This window comes from Myotis yumanensis, unplaced genomic scaffold (genome assembly GCF_028538775.1).
Source record: "Myotis yumanensis isolate MYYU_CA2020_CCGP unplaced genomic scaffold, mMyoYum1.0.hap1 SCAF_12, whole genome shotgun sequence".
Taxonomy (NCBI): Eukaryota; Metazoa; Chordata; class Mammalia; order Chiroptera; family Vespertilionidae; genus Myotis; species Myotis yumanensis.
In genome coordinates this window covers 28,352,336-28,373,838 of record NW_027223763.1, presented here as the reverse complement: position 1 = coordinate 28,373,838, position 21,503 = coordinate 28,352,336, and the positions used below count along the sequence as shown (strand labels likewise).

At 41.8% G+C, this 21,503-nt stretch overlaps 1 protein-coding gene across 3 annotated transcripts in view; it reads right to left on the bottom strand.

Moving 5' to 3' along the window:
• The window catches only part of GNE (glucosamine (UDP-N-acetyl)-2-epimerase/N-acetylmannosamine kinase), a 53,295-nt gene extending 32,045 nt beyond the window's left edge, over positions 1-21,250 (bottom strand). Inside the window, exons 1-3 of one of the 3 annotated variants that reach the window (XM_070431198.1) lie at positions 21,112-21,250; positions 6,834-7,039; positions 790-1,241 (exon numbers count right to left, since the gene is read on the bottom strand). In XM_070431198.1, coding sequence (XP_070287299.1) covers positions 790-1,241; positions 6,834-7,039; positions 21,112-21,162 — 709 coding nt within the window. In that variant the 5' untranslated portion in view covers positions 21,163-21,250. Of the gene's footprint in view, positions 1-789; positions 1,242-6,833; positions 7,040-12,909; positions 13,067-21,111 lie in introns of those variants that run through there. The other 2 variants (XM_070431197.1, XM_070431199.1) reach the window with 2 other exon arrangements.
• Between the last annotated feature and the right edge of the window lie 253 nt (positions 21,251-21,503).

Below are 21,503 nucleotides of genomic sequence, written 5' to 3'. Positions count from 1 at the left end.
TAGTACTCTATAATAAATTAACCAAATGAAATTCTATTTGTAACCCTATTTTCTTTGCCTCTGTTTAGCAAAAGGTAATTCCAGGAGGCTAGATCAATGAACATTGAAGATTTCAGACCTTAATGTTTATTTACATATATAACAAACTCTGGTGGTACAACTATGACTTTTGCTTTTAATCATCATCATCATCATCATCATCATAATCCTTTTTCATAAATACTTATGGCTTACTAACTGCTTTCAACATTTATTATCTCATATGAGTATTCCAACAATCATGTAACAAAGACATTAGAAAAAAATAACACATTTTTAATGGTACTAAAAACCAAAATAAAGGAAAACAAACATAAAAACACCCATAATTCTACTAACCAGAAATAAATATTATAAATGAATTGGTGTACATACTTTCTTGAACTTTCCACTATGTTACTGTTTTCATAAAAATGGCATATTATACATAAATTTTGTAGCTTGCTTCCCCCCCTTTTGCTATTTCAGGATCTATCTCTGTAACTAAATATTCACCCATCACATTATATCTAATGGATTAAAAGCATTCTACTGTACAAATATATCATAGATTCAATCCATTGAGCCTACTTTACAGAAAAGATGAGTCTCGAGAGGTGAAGTCATACCATAGAGTAAGATCTATGAACTAAAGCCTTAGCCTTCTGATTGCTAATGGCATATTCCATCCACAGTAGTTTCTGGAAGGGCTAAAACATAGCCAATACTGACAAACACAACCATTAAGACTGAATAAAGTCTGATACATACCTAGCCACATGCGAATGATGCTCATGTAGTCCTTGTTCTTGGCACAGAGGAGTTTGTCATAGGAAGGACAGCCTGCCAGAAGGATGCGATCATGGTCCTCACACATGGATATCAGGTGTTGTTCTGCGCTTCGGGTGCAGCACACATGATAATGAGCCAGTTTTGTTATAGCGTGTCTAATGGAATCGTCAATGGTCCCACTGACTTCCCCACCTTCAATGTGAAGGATTCGGATGTTCATCAAGGCAGCAGATGTTGCCAGTGCCAGGGCATCAAACCTGTCTCCATGGACAATCATGATATCAGGCTTCAGGCGATTAAGGACATCTGGTAGCTTCACTAGGGCCAGGCCTACTGACTCAACCATAGCTGCCTCATCTTCCCCTCTAACAATCGTGTGTAGCCTGGTGTTAATGTCGAAGTCATCTTGCTCAATCATGCGGTATGTATTTCTGAAGCAAGAGAGAAATAAAGATGTGAGAGCATGTTCTTAAATACAGGACCACAGCCCTAACCGGTTTGGCTCAGTGGATAGAGCGTCGGCCTGCGGACTGAAGGATCCCAGGTTCGATTCCGGCCAAGGGCATGTACCTTGGTTGTGGGCACATACCCAGTAGGGAGTGTGCAGGAGGCAGCTGATCGATGTTTCTCTCTCTCATCGATGTTTCTAACTCTCTATCCCTCTCCCTTCATCTCTGTAAAAAAAATCAATAAAATATATTAAATAAATAAATACAGGACCACAAAAACGTGAGAAAAGCAATCTAAAAGCAACTCTGAAGAGAGAAATATTTTATAAAATTTCCTTGTTAAATAAATTAAAGTATAACTTACAAAAAATTAAAAACAGACCATAAATGCATAGATCACTTGATTAATTTTTCTACCTGCATTACCCTGTAGCCACCACCCAGATTAGGACATAACCATCCAGCATCTTGGAAATCTCACTTGTGCCCCTCTCAGTGAGTACCTGGAGGGAAAACTATCTGAGGGAGAATTTTTTTATTAGGAAAAAAAAGACCAAAATTTAAATTGGTCATGACATTTTCTTTTTTTTCTATATTTATAAATTTTTAAAAATAAATATGCTACTTAATAGGAAAAAATGTTACTTATAAAAGCAAAGCTCATTTTAAAAACATAGTAGGGAACCAGGACACCAGACATATCACAACAATACCAATTTCTGAATGATAGGAATTATCACCTGAATTTCCTTGTATGGTACTATCAATGCAGCCTAGTTCTGACTGGAGCAAAAATGTAAGTTTCACAGCATAAATTGGCTGTGAAATGCCGTTTCAAGCTTTAGTAACCACAGTAATACTCAATGTCTTAAGGTTTCCTGTCAGTTATGATAAGATTCTAAAAGATATGGCTTTTTTTCTAAATATATAATACAATTATCATTTAAAAATTGGAAAATACTGAAAATTATCATCCATAAACCTACACTCAGTGTTATTTTGTTTTTTTCTAGCCATTTTATGCATAATATTTTAACCTGGTTGAGATTACCTACAATTTTGTAATCTACTTAATTCACATAATACTAATTTTCTCTGATCATGGTGGATTCTTTACATACATCATTGTACATTATATGGATATCTAGTAGACATTTCATAGATTCCTTTGGATTTTCCTATACAAGCTATGCTGCCTGTAAATAAAGACAATCTTTATGTCTTTATATATCTTGCTTTATTGTACTGGCTGTTATATCTAGCACAAGTTGAAGAGAAGTGGTGAAAGTGGAAGTCCTTACCTTGTTCCCAATTTTAGGAGGAAAGCATAAATTTTATGTTAGCTATAGGCTTTTCACAGGTGTCCTTTATCCATTCTATCCATGCTTACTACAAGTTTTTATCATAACTAGCTGTTTAATTTCATCAAATGTTTTTTAATATGTATTGATATGATTGTATGGTTTTTTCCCTTTATTCTGTTGAGATGTGAATTATACTAATTGATTTTCAGATGTTAAAATTTCTGAGATAAGCCCACTTGGTGGTAATGTATTATTGGTTTGCCATTTCATCTAAATTGATTATCAATTTTCTTAGGCTAATATTCCCTTTTATTCGCTTTTTAAAATCTTTATTGTTGGAAGTATTACATATGTCCCCTCTTTTATTCTTTTAAAGGCTGCAATATTTTGAAAGAAATAACTTTTGACTCTGTTAATTTTCTCTATTGTTTAATCTATTTTTATATTTCATTGATTTCCACTCTATTACTTTCTTTTTGTTTACTACAGTGGAAACAAATCACTGACTCTAAACTTGTCCTCTTTTTAATATAGTATTTAAAGCTATAAATTTCCCTTTAAGCACTGCTTCATTTACAACCACAGATTTGGTATACTATAATATTTATTATACAGCTAAAAATATTTTTTTAACATTTATTTTTATTTTTTATTTTTGTTAATCCTCACCCGAGGATATTTTTCCACTGATTTTTTAGAAGAAAGAGGAAGGGAGGGGGAGAGAGAGAGAGAAAGAAACATTGATAGGTTGCTTCCCGCATGCGCCCCGACCAGGGCCGGGGATTGAGCCTGCATCCAAGCATGTGCCCTTGACCAGAATCAAACCGGGACCCTTCAGTCCCCAGGGCTGATGCTCCATCCACTGAGCCAAACCGGCTAGGGCCAAAATATTTTCTAATTTCCCTTAGGATTTCTTATTTGGCCCATGGCTTAAAACTCATAAATAAAACAACCAACTAAAACATGGGCTAAAGATCTTAACAGACCCTTCACCAAAGATGATATAAAGATGGCAAAAAAAGCATACGAAAAGATGCTTCACACCTTATGTCATCAGGAAAATGCAAATGAAAACAATGAGATACCACTACACACCTATTATATTAGTCAAAATCCAGAACACTGACACCACCAAATGCTGATGAGGAATTGGAGCAACAGGAACTCTACATTCGTTATTGGGGGAAAACAAAATGATACAGCCACTCTGGAAGACAGCTTGGCAGTTTCTTACAAAACTAAATGTACCCTAGTCATACAATCCAGCAATTGTGCTCCTTTGTTTACCCAAAGAAGCTGAAAACTTATGTCCACAATCCATCCAAAAAGCTGCAATACAGATGTTTATAGTAATATTCTTCAGCGCTAAAAAGAAATTACTATCAAGCTATTAAAATACATGAAGGAAACTTAAATGCATATTGCTAAATAAAAGAAGCCAATCTGAAAACACTACATACTGAATGATTCCAATTCTATGACATCCTGGAAAAGGCAAATCTATGGAGATGGTAAAGAAAAAGTCAGTGGTTTCCTGGGGTGAGGGTAAAGAAGGGATGGATATGTAGAGATTTTTAAGGCAGTGAAACAACCCTGTATGATACTGAAACAATGGGTTCATGTCTTTATAGATTTGTCCAAACCCACATAATTTATACCACCAAATTGAACCCTAACGTGGGTTTTCTTAGGCAGAGTTTCACATTTTTAAAAGCTATGAAATTTTGAGCTGTCCATAAATTTCTTCTCTACTCTAAGTTCTTAGAGAAAATTGCTAAATTGATTTTTGGAGGCAGGTTTTTATTTATTTGTTTTTGCTATTGTTATTATCTTGTTTTTAAAGAACAGTCTGAAAAAAACAAATTTATTTTAACACAGCTGTTTTCTCTCTTTTTTTTAATATATTTTATTGATTTCTTACAGAGAGGAAGGGAGAGGAATAGAGAGTTAGAAACATCGATGAAAGAGAAACATCGATCAGCTGCCTCCTGCACATCTCCTACTGGGGATGTGCCCGCAACCCAGGTACATGCCCTTGACCGGAATCGAACCTGGGACCCTTCAGTCCGCAGGCTGACTCTCTATCCACTGAGCCAAACCGGTTTCGGCAACACAGCTGTTTTCTCATTTAATATTGTATTTCTGACCATCTTTGGAGATTGCATTAACATTTTCATGCCACAAGGGTGCACTAACTGCTACTTATTACATGTAACAAAATGAATGTTCATCTTTGGTTTATATATTCTGCTCCTTCAAAAATTTCCCAATTTTCATTTTTGTATTTCATCTCTGATCAACAACAAACCTAATGTCATCAAAATAAATATCAATGGTAATGGTAATATAACATTTTACTTTACCTAGTAAATAAATTAGATTTTTTAAATCTTGTTCCATATCTACTACTTTATATGCTGTTGAACTATATACCAGTTTTAATGTCGAATTACCATTAGAACTCACAAAACAGATAACATTAAATCACATATCACACAATATATAAGTGCCATTTCTCCTTAATATAACAAATAATAATATTAATACCTATTTATCAAGCATCCATTAAGCAGCATCATTGTCATGAATTCTCCATATCACTATCTCCATTCTTCACAATAACCTACATCAAAGGTTTGCACTCCATTTTATAATTGAGGAATCTGAGGCTCAGAGATGCTAAGCTACTTCCCTAAGGCCACATAAAAACTAAGTGGTAGAGATTTTAAATGCCGTTGGGAGTACAAGTACCTTCCTCCTCGTCTTTGCTCTGAAAGGAAATGGAATAGGAAGTAGAATGAGTGACACAATATCAAGGAACAACTGTGCTAAGTGCTGGGACCTGTGAATAGGACAGAAGAGGACCCTGCTCTCATATTCTGACAGTCTGCAGGTGCCTGCTGAAGACTTACCCAGATCACTGCTACCTGGAAGTGGCTGATATATCGTGGTGCAAACTTCTGAGGAGGAACCACAGGACAGCATGGAGCAGCAACTGAACACAAGGGCAGAGACACGTGGACGGAAAGGCCTGGGCAGAAGGGCCCTTGGTGGGAATAAGTCAAATCCAGCCACACCAGAGCCAGCCCAGCAGGAGCCCCTCATGGTGATGAGGGCCTTGTGGGATGAAGATGGGGACCAGCAGATTAGCTATCAGGTTGGTAAAGAGGATCCCTTCTCTGTTACATAGAGTGCATCATACGAGGTGCTCTCCAAACCCATCCTGGAAGAGGACGTATTTCTTAAGTCCTTCCACTGCCTGAGACGTGGGTCAGAGCAAGAGTTTTCTCAACAGGTTTTTGATGATGCAAACTCACTTTCTGAATGTTCCTTGCAATACATGGAAAAGGGGGCAAAACAAGAACTTCCTCAACAGAATGTGAGAGAGAAATCACTTGTTGAGCATTCTGAGCACATGACAGGCAAGAAGCCTCCTCCTGGAGAACACCCAACACTAGGCCTGGTAGATCCTACCTGGCTTGTAGAATTTGCTAGAAATAAGCCAAGAAAAAATGGAGAATGTGATGCTCCAGAAAAATGTGGTTGTCCTCAGAGTGAATGCACAAGAGTGTTGAAGACGAGAAATTCCCTAAGAAAGCATCTCCACCTCATTCATGGCCCCGCAACCACATGTGTGGAATGTGGGAAAGCGTTTCCTGAGAGCTCCAAACTAAAGACGTTTCATGGCTCATCCTGGAGAGAGGCCTTTTCAGTGAACTTTTAAAGGGTGTGGAAAACGCTTTTCCCTGGCCTTCAACTTGCATACACTTGTGCGCATCCACACCAGGGAGAGGGCTTTTGTGTGTTCCTATGAGGCTGTCACAGGAGCTTTGTCCAGTCAAATAACCTGAAATCTCACATCTTAACTCATGCAAGACAAAAAATAATCAATAAAAAGAAGATGGAACAAAAATCTTTAAACAGGGAAAGCATTTTAACAAAAGAGTGATTGGGGACAAATATGCCTCATTGATTACTTTCAGGAGAGAATATTTGAATCAATGTTGCAACCCTATAAGGCATATTTTTAAATGTTACTAAGATGCTCCTTTTAATTGTGATACCATTCTAAGAACATTGTGTGCACAATGATAGTGTGCTTCCAACAGGAAGGTCAGTAAAAAACTTACTTCAAAAGAGTAAAACAAAACAACCTAAGTGGTAGAACTAGGATTTGAAACTAGATCCACATAGCAGTTCCTGGATCCAAGCTCTCTCCAGTACACAATGTTACAATGAAGAGTATCTTAAGAAAATGCTTTCATCTTACCCATAGTCATCGATCAGGTGAGAGCCAAGCACCACGACATCCAGATCAAAGAACTCAGGTTCCGTTTTAATGCCAAACATGATCGGTGCAAGTTTAGAATAATCAGCACGGTTGCAAGTAGCAACACAAACCCGAAGCTTCCGATTATTCCCATTCTTCTCCATGACTTGATTTTTTCTTTTTGAAAGGTTCTTAAAATAGAGTTCCTGAAGTTACAGAAATAAAAATGATTTATGATCAGAATGAGAGGTCCTAGATATAAACAGAATTTACGATTATAAGTCCTTATCCACTGTGTAGCATGGTGATTTTTAACCTTTTTTCCCACCATACTTGTGAGTGACACAGCCACTGGTATATCCGGAGTTATGAAATTCCAGCTGACTAATTATAACTTCACCCCTTTCTCTCACAATTAAGAAAATATACTGGAAAACACCTGGCCGGAGTGGCTCAGTTGGTTGGGCGTCATCCTGTGCACCATGCACCGAAAGATTGCCCATCGATTCCCAGTCAGGGCACATACCTGGGTTGGGAGCTCCATCAGATCCCCAGTCAGGGAACATACAGAAGGCAACCGACAATGTTTCTCTTTCTTTATCTTGCTCTCCCTTCTTCTTTCCCTCTAAGCATGTCCTCGGGTGAGGATTAAAAAAAAGAAAAAATACTGGAATGCAATTAAAAAAGAGTGACATAAATCAAATATCATTTAAAAGGCAAGGAAACATCAGGTCTTTATTAGTTAAAAATTACTTGCCATACCTCACAATTGATCCCAACATAGCAGACTATTGCAAAACTTTGAGAATTACTTATCTAGTTCAACTCTTTCACTAACAAAAAGGAAAACACAGGTTTTGAGAGGGGAAATTACTTCCCCAAGATTCAGTATCACATCCTGTAAGGGACTAGAGACTGGAGCACGACATTCGTGCACTGAGGGAGGGTCCCTCAGCCCGGCCTGCGCCCTCTCGCAGTCCAGGACCCCTAGGGGTATGTCTGACTGCCAGCTTAGGTGCTCTCCACAGGATCCTTAGCACTGCCACATCCACTGAGAGGTCCTTAGCGCTGCCACAGAGGCGGGAGAGGCTCCTGCCACTGCAGCTGCACTTGCCAGCTGTGAGCCCAGCTTCTGGCTGAGTGGCGCTCACCCTGTGGGAGCGCACTGACCACCAGGGGGCAGCTCCTGTGTTGAGCGTCTGCCCCCTGGTGGTCAGTGTGCGTCACAGTGACCAGTCATTTCCATTCAGTCGATTTGCATATTAGGGTTTTATTATGTAGGATGATACCTATTCAACTTCACACCATACACCCCGTATATATAAAGCACTGTGATCAGTGCTGATGAATAGAAAGATGAATAAGACAAAAATTAAAACACAACAAAAAAACAACAACACTACCTTTAAGGCCTCATTAGCACCTGTAGCCAGTGATTACAAACTTCACAACTCCAAATGCCACCAGAATTTCCTGTCCCACAGGCACCTTAAAGTCACTGTCACAAAACAAACTCATTTTCTTTTCTAAACCTGTTTCTCTTTCCTTGTTCTCTTAGTTATGAGCCTTCCATTCATCCAAATGCTTTGACATTCTTGTCTCCTCTGTTCGTCACAGTGTGCCTCCTAAGGCCCAATCAATTACATCTCCTGAATATCTTTCAAATCTCTCTCCTCTCCATCCCAATCCCTCATTTTAGGTCTGAACTATGGTAACAGCTATCAAAGTAGTTTGCCTGTCTCTAGCTTTGCCCTGCCTCCCGCAAACTTTCCAAGTGATCTTTCTAAAGTTCATAAATCTGATTATCATGCTAACCGGGATACATCACCTATGGACAAAGCCCAAATTTCTAATTTGGACCTAGCCTATCCTTCCATCCATTTCAAATGCCCTTACTCTGGGCCGAAGAGCCTGAAGTTCAGCCAGGGGGTCTCCGTATCTGTGCTTTTCTAGATGCAAGTACCTCTCCCTAAAACTTCCTTTCCCTCTTGACTGAACTCTTCCTCATACCTCAAAACAGTTTAAGTGTCACTTCCTCTGGAAAGCTTTCGCATACCCCTCATTCCTCCTCACCCAGCCCTTCTAGTTGCTGCCTGCCTCTGAGCACTGGGCCCTACCATACAGATACACACTATTGTTCTCCTCTGCCTTCCTGTCTCCCTACCACTCTATACCCTTCTTTCAAAAAGTAAAAATCAGGGACAAGGGATAAAATTTCACTTCATAGGTTGATCTCAATGTTTATCTTTCAGGAAGTGTACCAATGTTTAGAATTTGCACTTAGGAATCCAGAAAAGCTTGAGTAAAGATGCCATTAAAAAGGGAGCTACCTTTTAGATGCCTGGCTGAAGTGGCTCAGTGGTTGAGTGTCGACCTATGAACCCAGAGGTCATGGTTCAATTCCTGGTCAGGGCACATGCTCAGGTTGCGGCCTCAATCCCCAGTGAGGGGTGTGCAGGAGGCAGCTGATCAATGATTTTCTCTCATCATTAATGTTTCTATCTCTCTCTCCCTTCCTCTCTGAAAACAAAACAAAACAAAAAAATTTTTTTTAAACAGAGCTCCCTTCAGATCAGGGTAAACTCTGAAATTCAGTGGAAATCCTATCAGTAGCCCTCTGTTGTTGGTATCTCATCTCTCTTAGGTTAGAACTTCCGTGATCACACAAATTGCCTATCACTGGGCCATTGTGAATTTACAATCTCAGTAAAAGCTAATTCCACCTAATAGAAAGCATTTATAAGATAATGAGCATTCTGTCAAGAATTGTACAGTAATTGCTCACTTAATATTATCAATAGTTTCTGTGACTAAGTGAAACAAAACCAATTTTACCATGGGCCAGCAATTTTCAACTCACGGCACACATAAACTACTGAAATTCTGCAACACAACAAAAAAATATATTTTTTGCCAATTTGACAAAAACATTGGTGTAATTTTTATTTACTCAGATATTTCAAGTTTTAAGGATTCTTGCAACACACCAGTTGAAAATCACTGGCCTATGGCATCTCATCAACATTTTAAGAAAACAATGCTGCCTTATTAATAAGATCTAAGCATTACCTCATAATTAAAGAGAAAAACATATTTTTCTAAAAGTGTCTGTCTTAGGTGTTCTTGTACATAATCCTCTTTCCACTCATTACATTTAAGCTGAGTAAATTGTTGGTGATATTTACTTTGCTGGGTGAGGCAAAGCACATCATTCATGGCTGGTCGATTTGTATTTATTTTAAAAGAACAGTAAACATCTAGCAACATTAAAATGCTTAGTATTTACCAGGTAACTCAAAGGTTATTCTACCAAAACTGAGAGTAAACTAGCTATATAAATAAACCATGAAAAATACAAAGTTACTTAGGCCAATCCGATAAAGTTTCTACAAGAAATGTCTAGCATATAAAGGGAATAGATAAGACTTGCAAATCTTATTTCTTGAATTACATTAATGTTTATTGTCTTTACCCAAACCCCTAGAAATTAACTTGTTTCAATAGCATTTTAATCCTTTATTACTATTTGGGGCAAAGTAATTAGGTTTCTATTGCCTGAAGATGTATACAGTGTGTTCACTTAAGAATGATGGCTAAAGTAGAGCAATGTTCAGGTGTGCTTATATAGTATGTTGCTGTAGGAATAATTGATGACTTTTAAGCCATACTATATTTTTAAAGTTAATTTGCACAAATATATTCATATCTGTTTTGTCCAATGCAGAATTTAAAATTGAGGAATAAATAAGCTTGAAAAATTTTAAATCAAGGTGATTTCTTATATGCAGATGCTTGATTCTAGATTTTGAAATACTTGATGGTCCTCCACATTTACCTTGGATTCTTTTGTGTGTGTTTTAAATTTATTGAGGTGATATTGGTCAACACGAACATATAGATTTCAGGTGTGTGTTTCTATGTTACAAAACCTGTATATTGCACTGTGTGCCCACTACCTTGGATTCTTATACTTTGGCTTCAAACAAAAGCCCATGATGGTTTTGTCTTGTGTGTAAATGTTATTTATTTAGCATAGACATTAAAGATAACTTCCTGAAAAAAAAAAGTTACTTAAGCCAAAACTTTTTTAAGGAAAGAAGTTAAATCTTAAAAAGAAAATAATAGGCCCTGGCCGGGTAGTTCAGTTGGTTAGAGCATCATCCTGATATGGCAAGGTTGCAAGTTTGATCCCCAGTGAGGGCACATAGAAGAATCAACCAATGAATGTATAAATAAGTGGAACGACAAATGGATGTTCCTCTCTCATTCAAATCAATCAAACCCAGCATTCAGGACATTGCCCACATCCAGCGTTTGCCTTGTGTCTGTTCATTTCATAAACATCTATGAGTGAGAACTTTCTGCCAAGAGAACATGACACTGTAGGCGTCCCCTTCCCCTTTTCACTTTTTGCGGTTTCAGTTATCCGCGGTCTGAGACTATTAAATGGAAAAATCCAGAAATAAACAATTCTTTCTAAAATTTTAAATTTCACTATGTTCTCAGTGGGGTGATGAAAACTCACCTCACCCCACTCCGTCCCAGTGTGACTCATCCCTTTGTTCAGTGTTGAATCCATGATATATATGCTCCCCAACCTTAGTCACCTAGTAGCAGCCTAGGCTATCTGACTGTCACAGTATCACACTGCTCCTGTTCAAATCAACTTCATTTTACTTAATACTGGTCCCAAAGAGTAAGAGTAGTGATGCCGGCAGTTCAAATATGCCAAAGAGAAGCGGTCAGGAGCTTCCTCTACGAAAACGTGACAGTTCTCAACTCAACAAGAAGATACATACTGAGGTTGCTAAAATCTACAGTAAGAATGAATCTTCTATGGGTGAAGGGGGGAGGGGGGGGAGAATGCGTGCTAGTTTTGCCGTCGCACTTCAAACTGCAAAAGTTAAAGGCACAGTTCGTAAGTGCTTAGTTACATGGTAAAGGCAGCCCTAGACAGTTTGGCTCAGTGGATAGAGCATCGGCCTGCGGACTGAAGGGTCCCAGGTTCAATTCTGGCCAAGGGCACATGCCTGGGTTGGGGGCTTGATCCCCAGTAGGGGGCGTGCAGGAGGCAGCTGATCAATGATTCTCTCTCATCGTTGATGTTTCTATCTCTCTATCCCTCTCTCTACCTCTCTGAAATCAATAAAAATATTTTTTTAAAAAATAAATGGTAAAGGCATTAAACGTCATCATAGATATGTATACACAGGGGAAAAACAGGGTTCCATGCTATCTGCTGGTTTCAGGCATCCACTGGGGATCTTGCAACCTGTCCCCCATGGATAAGGGGGGACTACGCTTTCCTCAGTGCAGAGAGGATGAGACTCACAGAAATCAGAAGGACGGGGCTATCTGAAAGTGTTCTGAAATTCAGAACCCTATTCCTGAGCGATAATTCCGTTTGGCTTCGACAGTCCGGTTAATCAGCTGCCTATATTGCTAGCTGTGCCCACCCCGCCTCTCTCCACCAGAGGAGCACAGAATACTTTCCGTGCCGCAGGAGGTGTGCAGTGTGCTCAGGACGGGGTGCGTCTGTGCGTGCACGCGTGCGGGTAACAAACGCTTATCAAACTTCCGAGGAAGCGCAGACTCAGAACTCAGTCCGGGTTGGGCGCAGACCTTCCCAGCCATCTCTCACTTCAACCTTTATCCCCAGGGCAACCTGCCTAGCAAGTAGCTCTCCGCCCTCCGATGCCGTTAACGGGCATTACCGTGCAGGGCCGCCCGTTTTCTTCCCGGAGAGCACTGCTCCGGGAGCGTCGCGCCGGCCTCCCTCCCACCGCCCCCATCCCCAACCACACACACAACTTCCCTGACGGTACCCGCCCGGGGCCGCCCTGACGCTGCCTGCGCCACCCGCCGCCAGGTGGGGCCTATAACGGGACTACAGAGGGGCCCGGGCGGGTAGGCCCGCGGGAGAGGGGGCGAGCCCGGGCCGGTGTGGGCCGGAGACGGGGGGAAGCGGTGCGAAGCCGCGGGCTGGGGACCGGAGGAGGAGGAGGAGGCTCTAGAAGCCGGGAGGATGCTCTTCCGAGCCCGCGCCCCGCGTCCCCGGCGGATGCGTGGCTCTCACCAGTCGCTGGTCCGCGGCTCCCTCCCGCGCCGCCGCCGCCGCCGCCGCTGCCACGCCTCGAGGCGGAGAGCCGGAGGCAGCGCCCGTCCGCAGGCTGTGCCCAGCCCGCCGTCGGCTTCCGCAGCGGGGCCCACGGGTCGCTGACGCGTCGCTGGACCCCAGCCCGCACCCTGCACACCCTCCCCGGCGCGAATCGGCGAGCGCGCCCTTACGTCACCTGAGAGCTATCCCGTGATTGGCTGGGCCCTCCTACGCCCCACCTCCTTCGCCAAGGGTTTCTGGGGAGGCGGGGCGGCCGCTGCCTTCCGTGGTCGTGGCCTTGTGGGACCAGCCAGCCCCCGCCCCCGCCCCGCGGGCCTCCCGGACGCCTGGGAGGGAACCCGAGTCCGCGCTGGGGTAGTTATCTTGGCCTCCCACGCCCTCAGGCGTTTCACAGGCCGGGACCGGAGCCATGCTGTCGTGCAGCGGGCCCGGAGCCCTGACTGCTAGGGGCTCTGATGGCGAACACTAGCGACCGGCACCCCGAGCTCCGCCCAGCCGAGAACAAAGCTGGGGGGAAAAGCGGTGGCAGGGCGCGCACACAGCTCCCGGTGATGAATTTGTAATGGTCCTGACTCACCACTGACAAGCTTGGAGTTGGTGATAACAAAACATTTTTTAAAATTTTATTTTTTTTACAACCATTACATGATTTACCGCAAGTGAAACTCAACAGTCTTAACAAACCATTGAAAGTTCGGACTTTGGCACCTTGATTTTTCCATTAATGCCGAATCCCCAGCAGCTAGCTGGGAGCCACTGAAAGGTCCCCTCAGGCACAGAAGGACGAACATTAAGGGATGTTGTGCAACAAAGTGTCGTTGGCTTTCTTTTTCAAATGTCACTTTGAAATATCACTTTGGAAGGAGGCACAACAAACGTGGTGTCACTGATTGCATCTGATAGGGCTGGGAGGAGTCGGCCTTTTCACTAAATTCCTATTTATAATATCTTTTGTATTTTGTAGTATATGCACATATCCGAATGAAAGATAATAAAGTTAATTGAAAAATAATGGTGGCAGAGAAACGCAATTGAAGTGGATAGATATGAGATTTAGTTTGGAAGCAGAATAGATGAAATTTAGGGATTAGGTGTGAGGGATGACAGAAGAAGAAAACAAGGATGGCCCAGGTGTTTGGCATTAGTACTGAGTGATTGGTGCCACTTACCAAGGTGCGAAAAGCTGGGGGTGTGCCCAGGTGTGGGGAGTTAACAGCAGTTTTAATTTGGGATGTGTTATGTTGGAGAGACCTATGAGATGCCATATGCAGCTACTCAACAGGCAATAAGATATACGAGTCTGAATACAGAGTCACCAGACTATAGATGATGAATAAATTTCCGACTATTGTTGTAACAAACTTAGTGGCTTGAAACAACACAATTGTTTACCTTATGGTTCTGGGACTTAGGAGTCTGAAATGGGTTTCACAGGGCTAAAATCAAGGTAGCAGTGTAGGCATCACATACACAAAAATTGTAACTGCCTTTCTAGGCTGCAGGGGGAGACTCTGTTTCCTTATCTTTTCAGTTTTTAGAGGCTGCCTACATTCCTTGACTTGTGGCCCCTCTGACCTGCTTCCCTTGCCACATCTTCTCGGACGCCCTTGCCTCCCTTGTTCACATAAAAGGACCCGTATGATTACAGTGGGTCTACTCAGGTAGTTCAGAATAATCTTCCCTCAAAATCCTAATTTAATCGCATCTGGAAAGTCTCTTCTACGTACGGAAACATTCACAGGTTCTGAGGATTAGGATGTAGACATCTTTGGGGAGGTATTATTTGCCTACCACAGGAGATGTTCAAGAGGGGAATATAAGTTTTTAAAATGTCTTATTGATTTTAGAGAGAGGAAGGGTGAGGGAGGGAGAGAAACAGGGATCTGCTGTCTCCCGCATGCCCCCTCCCAGGGTGGAGCCTGAAACCCGGGCATGTGACCTGACCAGAAATGGATCTGGTGACCTCTCTGTTCATGGGACAATGCTCAGTCAACTGAGTCACAACGGCCAGGGCTGGGCATACCACTTTTAAAGTCACATGCCATCCCAGCAAATACCCAGAACAGAACGTCACTTTTTTTCTCTTGAAGTTAAGAAAAATTAATTTTAAAAACAGTGTTGATGTTCAGTTTTTTTTAAATCTGGATGTTTATTAAATGAATGTATGTAGTTTATAAAATTTTTAATTGTACATTTAAGATGTGCATGTTTTTTGTACGCATATTATAAGTACAATATGTTTTTTAAACATTGTTTCAGATTATAACTAGGAATATAAATACTTTTAATAATAGGTAATACAACCCTGGCCAGGTGGCTCAGTTTGTTGGAGCATCATCCATATACCAAAAGGTTGCAGGTTCGATTCCCAGTCAGGGCACATATCCAGGTTTCCGGGTCCATCCTCAGTAGGGGCTTGCAGAGAAGGCAACAGTGAATGTTTTTCATTCACAGCAATGTTTCTCTCTCTCCCCCTTCCTCTCTCTCTAACAAACAATAAAAGCTGCCCTAGCCGGTCTTCTCAATGGTTAGAGCATGGGCCGGTGAACCAAAGGGTCTCAAATTCAATCCTCGGCCCCCCATTGGGGTGTGTGCAGAAGGCAGCTGGTGGATCTCTCTTTTTCTCTCTCTCTCTCTCTCTCTCCCTCCCTCCCTCCCTCCTCCTCCTCTTCCTCTCCTTCTTCCTTTCAACTCTCTCTAAGGATCAATGAGGAAAATATCCTCAGGTGAAGATAAATAAATAGATACTCATAACAAGAAGAGAAGCCTTTTTATGAAATTTGTATTTCAGGACCATTAATCATTGTTCATATCCCCAATCACTAATCAGTTATCACATCAGCCAATCAGCTTTTTAGAGCACCTGTGGTGGTGAGCTGTCCCTGTGCTAGCTTTCCCAATTACAGAACAAAAGTACAAATAAATACAATGACTGTGTAAAATACTGCCCTTTATTGGGATTTTTAAATGTATTGTATGGGCTATGCAAGTATTATTTATTACTTATCTACCTGCCAAGGAAATGAGGTAAGCCAGAAAGTGTCTAGTCACCCCTGACTAATAGGAGTTCAGAAAGTTTAATTGGCCCAGCAATTCCAGCAGAACAGGAAAAGTGTTAAAAACGAGTTTGCCTTTAACTTTGGCTCTGTTATAAACTGTTGGATCAACTACATTATGTTCTAAAATAACTGCTCATTAAAGAGTTCCATGGGGAGGAAAGAACAGTGGGGCGGGAGGAAGAGTTAGTAGGAAGTATGCTCTTTTGGACTTCAAAGGATCAGGCTGAGATCAAAAGCATTCAGACCAGCAATAAGCCTTTGGGAAAGTTCATGCTTTCTCACACCGGCCGGGGAGCCAGCCAAGGCACTGGGCCAGGACTCCTGGAGCTGATGAACAGCCAATTAGTACTGGGCTGCAGCTAACAGTGAAGATGGGGTCCCACATGCCATCCCTTTGGAGGACTGAAGTGAGCTCTCGATACCTCTGTGGATGCTTAAGACACATCCAAAGATACATAATTAATATCTGTAAGTCCAAAGCATGAGCAAAAGGCCTCCACCTCTCTCTTCTCATGTCTTTCATTCCCCTCCTCTGGAATGAATCTAATTCAACCTTTCAAATCATTTCTGTTGTTCCTCCCTCCCCTGCTTCCTGTCCCTAAATGTGGCCAGTCCCTGAATTACACCTCTGCCTCTGGTCCTCTACACACACCATCGTTTGGAATGTCTTTCACTCTCAAGTCTTCCATTTTGACTTCTGTGCAGATAATTCCGTGGTTGTATATACTCATGCTAGTTCTGGGCCCATAATTTCAACTGCCGGCTAGACATTTCCTCATCTCATACTCAATATATAAAATTTAGTTTGGTGTTTTTCCTCTTGACTTCCCCATTTCTCTTAATGGTATCCCTTGCCACTTTCATTCAGACTCAAAATCATGGAGTCATATTGTAATATTCTCTCCTCCTCTCTCTCTTGGTCTCTGTTTCTCTCTCTAACTTTTAACATCCAATCTCTCAAATTCTTCAAAATGTGTTTTGTGGGAGTTTTTTTGGCATCTACTCTTCCCTCCCATTTCTAACATCACCACCTTAGTTCATTCAGATCTTTATCTTTTTATTTCCTTAATTCTGAGATGTCTATGTTTTCACGATTTTACATACTTAAACTCAAGATTTATTTTTAATCATTGTACACATTTAATGTAGAGATTTTTTATTGTAATTAAGCAAATATGGCATCTCAGACCTGGATTACTGTGCTTCTCCCTGCTCTTCCAGCCTGCATTCCCTGCTTCTCGAATCTGTCCTGCACACTACTGCCTGATTAATCTACTTAAAAGCCTGCTTTCACCAAGTCATTGCTTTGCTTAAGAAAAACTTCCATGTCTCCCCATTCCCTGCTGGGTAAAGTATGCCTAGGGGGTCAACTTGGCATTGAAAGTCTCCAACGATCATGATCATGCCCTGACCTCTTCCCGGCCTGACTAACATGACTCCCCTCCCAGGTCCTTCTGCCCTGGACAGATCGCTGCCTGCCTCTGTTGATGTCACTCCTGTTATGCCCAGATTTCAGGATCCCCAAGAAACCACACCAGGGAGCCAGCCTGTCCGATGTAAAAGCATAGGAGTCTGTATTTGAGCTAGCTCGGCTCCCCCACCTTGCCGACACAGCAGCAGGAAGCAGAGAGAGAGCGAACTCTGTGTGGAGAAGTGTTTTATAGGGGGTTGGAGTAAAGGGAGGAGAAAGGGCTGTGGGCCTTGCCGATTGACCAGGCGCAAGTCGGTGTCTTATTCCTGGGTGTGGCTAGCAGAGGCTTAGACTTCCAGGAAGAAGCTCCTTGCCAAGCACATGGCCAATGTAAGATGGAGGGTGTAGCACTTACCCTGGGGCAAGATGGAGGGCCTAGCCCTGGCCCTTTCAACTCCCCACAATTAAAAGGCGATTCCTCAGCTGCTTATACCCTACTCAGACTTCAAGTCCTTCTCTGTTGTGAAGTTAGCTCTGTTAGGTATACTTGTCTCCCTGATACATCCTTATCCTTGAATCGTGACTTATTTAAGAAATACAGTCTCATCAGCATTGAGTCAAATGAGGAGATCACAACTCTTATCGAAGAGTCATTTCCATCCCCATTCTTTTCCCTCTGGCTAGTCCAGTTCACTTGCATTCAACTTCCCCCATCTCCCCGCTGCCAGCACCGAAGCTAATGATCTTAGTAGTATTACAACAAGGTTGCTTATCTTTATAGTGAATCGAGTGTAAAAGAGCATGGTGAGTTGAGGAACAAAGAGAAATTTAGTGGTGTTATAAGATAGATGTGTGGAGGCAGAAAGCAGCTGGACATGCAGCTGAGATGTGGGGTAAGGCCAGGTCAGTGGGGGCCCTGAGTGATGTCATGCTAAGGAGGCCAGGCTTTCTCCTCGCTAGAATTGGGAGGTTTCTTTAATCATCAGAGTGACATGATCATATTTGCTTCATTAGAGTTGTGGAAGATGAGCTGGGAAGAGGAGGAAGGACTAGAAGAAGGGAGGCCAGTTAAGAATTAATATTTCAGGACCTGAATTAAGGTGATGGACATGGAAATGAAGTGTGAGCGAGAGGACAGACTCAAAAGAATGTGGAGAAAGAATGGACAGAAGTTGGTGGCAGAAGGAATGATGATGAAAGAGAATAGCTGATGTTTCTACTTCAAAAAACTGGGTGACTGGCAATGCTCTCATCTGAAGGAAAGGAGAAGCAGGCGTGGATGGGCTAGAGGAGCCGAGAAGCTGAGCTCTGATTAGGACATGTTGAATTTGCAGCACCTAAAGGAAATTTTCGTAAGGTTGAGGACCTGTAGAAAGATATGTGATGAGGCATAATTCATCCCCCAAACTTTATATCTATTTTTTTAAAATATATTTTTATTGATTTCAGAGAGGAAGAGAGAGAGAGAGAGAGATAGAAACATCAATGATGAGAATCATTGATTGGCTGCCTCCTGCACGCCCCCCACTGGGGATCAAGCCCGCAACTCAGGCATGTGCCCTTGATTGGAATCGAACCTGGGACCCTTCAGTCTGCAGGCCGACGCTCTATCCACTGAGCCAAACCAGCTAGGGCTATATCTATTTTGAAATCCATTGTTACTTCTAGCCCAAGGCACCCAACTGCATTTCTTGTCCTACCTGTCTCACCAGCTTTTCTAAGGCTCCTGACTCCTGGTCTGTTATACATTTACTCTTGGCCAGTTCAGAGCTCTTTCTATACTACTTTACACAAAGCAGTTATCTCAATCTTAGACAGTTGGACTCTCAGACATGATTAAATTTACTTTTACAGGATAAAGTTCTGCGGAAATCCGGGGACGTCATTTTATTGTGTTTAACTCTCAGTGGGGCTTTCCTGGCCCTGTGCCCTCTTCGCCAGCTCACTTTTTCCAACTGTCCAGTCTTTCCTACCCTCCAGCTGCTCTTCTCTTAACCCCTTCTTTACACTTTTGGTCACTGTCTCATTCTTGAAACTTCCTTTTTCCTGGGTTTCCATGACACCTCCTGATTTTCCATCTACCTCAAATCTCTCTATACTTCCTCAAACGTCTCCTTAAAAGTTAACGTTTCCTAGGAGCCCCTATTTAGCCTTTCTTTCATCTCATTTTAGTAAACATCTAGTGTGACCCCATCCTCTTGCATGGCTTAACACAACCAGTGAAATTTGTTTCTAAATCTGAATCTCTAGCCCAGTCTTCTCCATTCAAACGCAAACATCCAACTCCTTTGCGGGCATCGTCATGTGACTGAGTTCCACAGGCACTTCCATCAGCTCGCTAAAATGAAGTTTTTTCTTCTCCATAAACTTGGGCTTTCTCCAGAGAATGGTATTATCACCCACCTCTAACCTGGGAGGAATCCTTGACCTCTCCATCTTTATCTCCCAAATCAGTCTATCATGAAATCCTATCAACTATAGATTTTAAATGAGCATTTTCCTAGAAGAGAACATGGTGTGATTGAAGAGAACAAGAAGGGGGCAAGAATAACATGAAAAGGGGAGAACTAACCTGACAGGAGGGAAGTTTTGCTGAGGAATATCGGAAAATATCAAGTGGGAGGGAACCTGGGAACAGAGCTTAAAGGCGATACACAGTATTTCAGAGTTGAGGTATGTGGTCATAGAACCACCAGATATCAGCAAGTGGGTGAAATGGTCATTCCAAGGCACATTTTTTAAAAGTCAGCCACTTGAAAAATGCAAGTCAGAGCAACTCTTACCTTTGTAACTAGAAACAACCATTTCTTAGGTTTTATTGAAGACATGAGGGAAAAACTACTAAGAAGTTCAAACTAGAAGTTCAGAAAATCTGACCTTGAATTTAAATGTAAGTACAAATGCTACTAAAAAATAAATTTTCATTGAAGGAGGCAAATTGAAATTGGGCTTAATAGTATAGCTAGAAGTAGACTATGTTGAAAATAATTGCAAGAATGATATTTGATTGAAAAGTGCTTACAAGCCATTCCTTAACTATAGATCATCTTTAAATTGAAAAAATATATATATATATATACATATATATAATCACCAAATTGAAATGTGATGATGATTTCCTAAAACATCTGAATTTCCACATTTCAACAAAAATGTAGGTTAAATAAATGACATTATAATATAGCACACTATCTGACATACTGATCAGCATGGCCATTTCCATTTTATTTGGGCATTTGGATACCATATAACACAGAGTAAGTGCACTCCCTCCCTAACATGGCTAGTTAGTAGTTGAATAACTGGGAGAAAAAAGCACAGACCAGGCAGCTCCACGTAGCATGCTTCAAAAGCAAAGGAACAAATAAAAAGAGTTGCAGCAAACTTTCACTTTGAGAAATAAACTACATTTATGAAGCAGAAGGTTCCAGAAGCAGGAGCAGATCCACTTCCCTGGATGACAGAATGAGGACTGTGAAGGAGAGTTCGTGTCCAGCTTTCAGTTTAGACATGCTGGGAGGCCGTGCGTTTCAGCGCAGCAGCCAGGAGACGAATGGGAACCAGAAAATGACCGGCATGAGTTGGCAGTGATGATGGATGTGACCGGTTTAGAACCAAAGCTTTCCTCTTCTCCCTTTGCTTCCGATTGCAGTTTCCATGACAAAGCTCCCCAACTGCTCAGTTACTTACGTGAGGTCCTGGAAAGCCCAGCTCCTGGTAAGAACACACACTGATTTCCATCCCGCAGCACCAGCTCTGGACCCAGCGTTGTTGAGTCGAGGAGCAGGGCAGCTGTTCGTTCTGTTGGTTTAGCTGCAACAGAGCCGTCATTAATAAGCGTCTGATTTCCCGACTAAATCCTGGGCCCCGCCTCTCTGAAAAGGAAGGAAAAAATATGTGGCTCTAAATTGTTCCTGTCTTCCTGGACAGTAGCTTGCAAGGAGGAGGGCATTGAGTGTCTGAGTGGCCCTTCCCTGTTTTTGATATTTCTACCTGATTTTATTTTCCACTAGAAAGATTAGTTTCTTCTTGAGTTTCATGAAGACAGAAACAAAAAACGACATTCGAAGTCTCAATAGTCT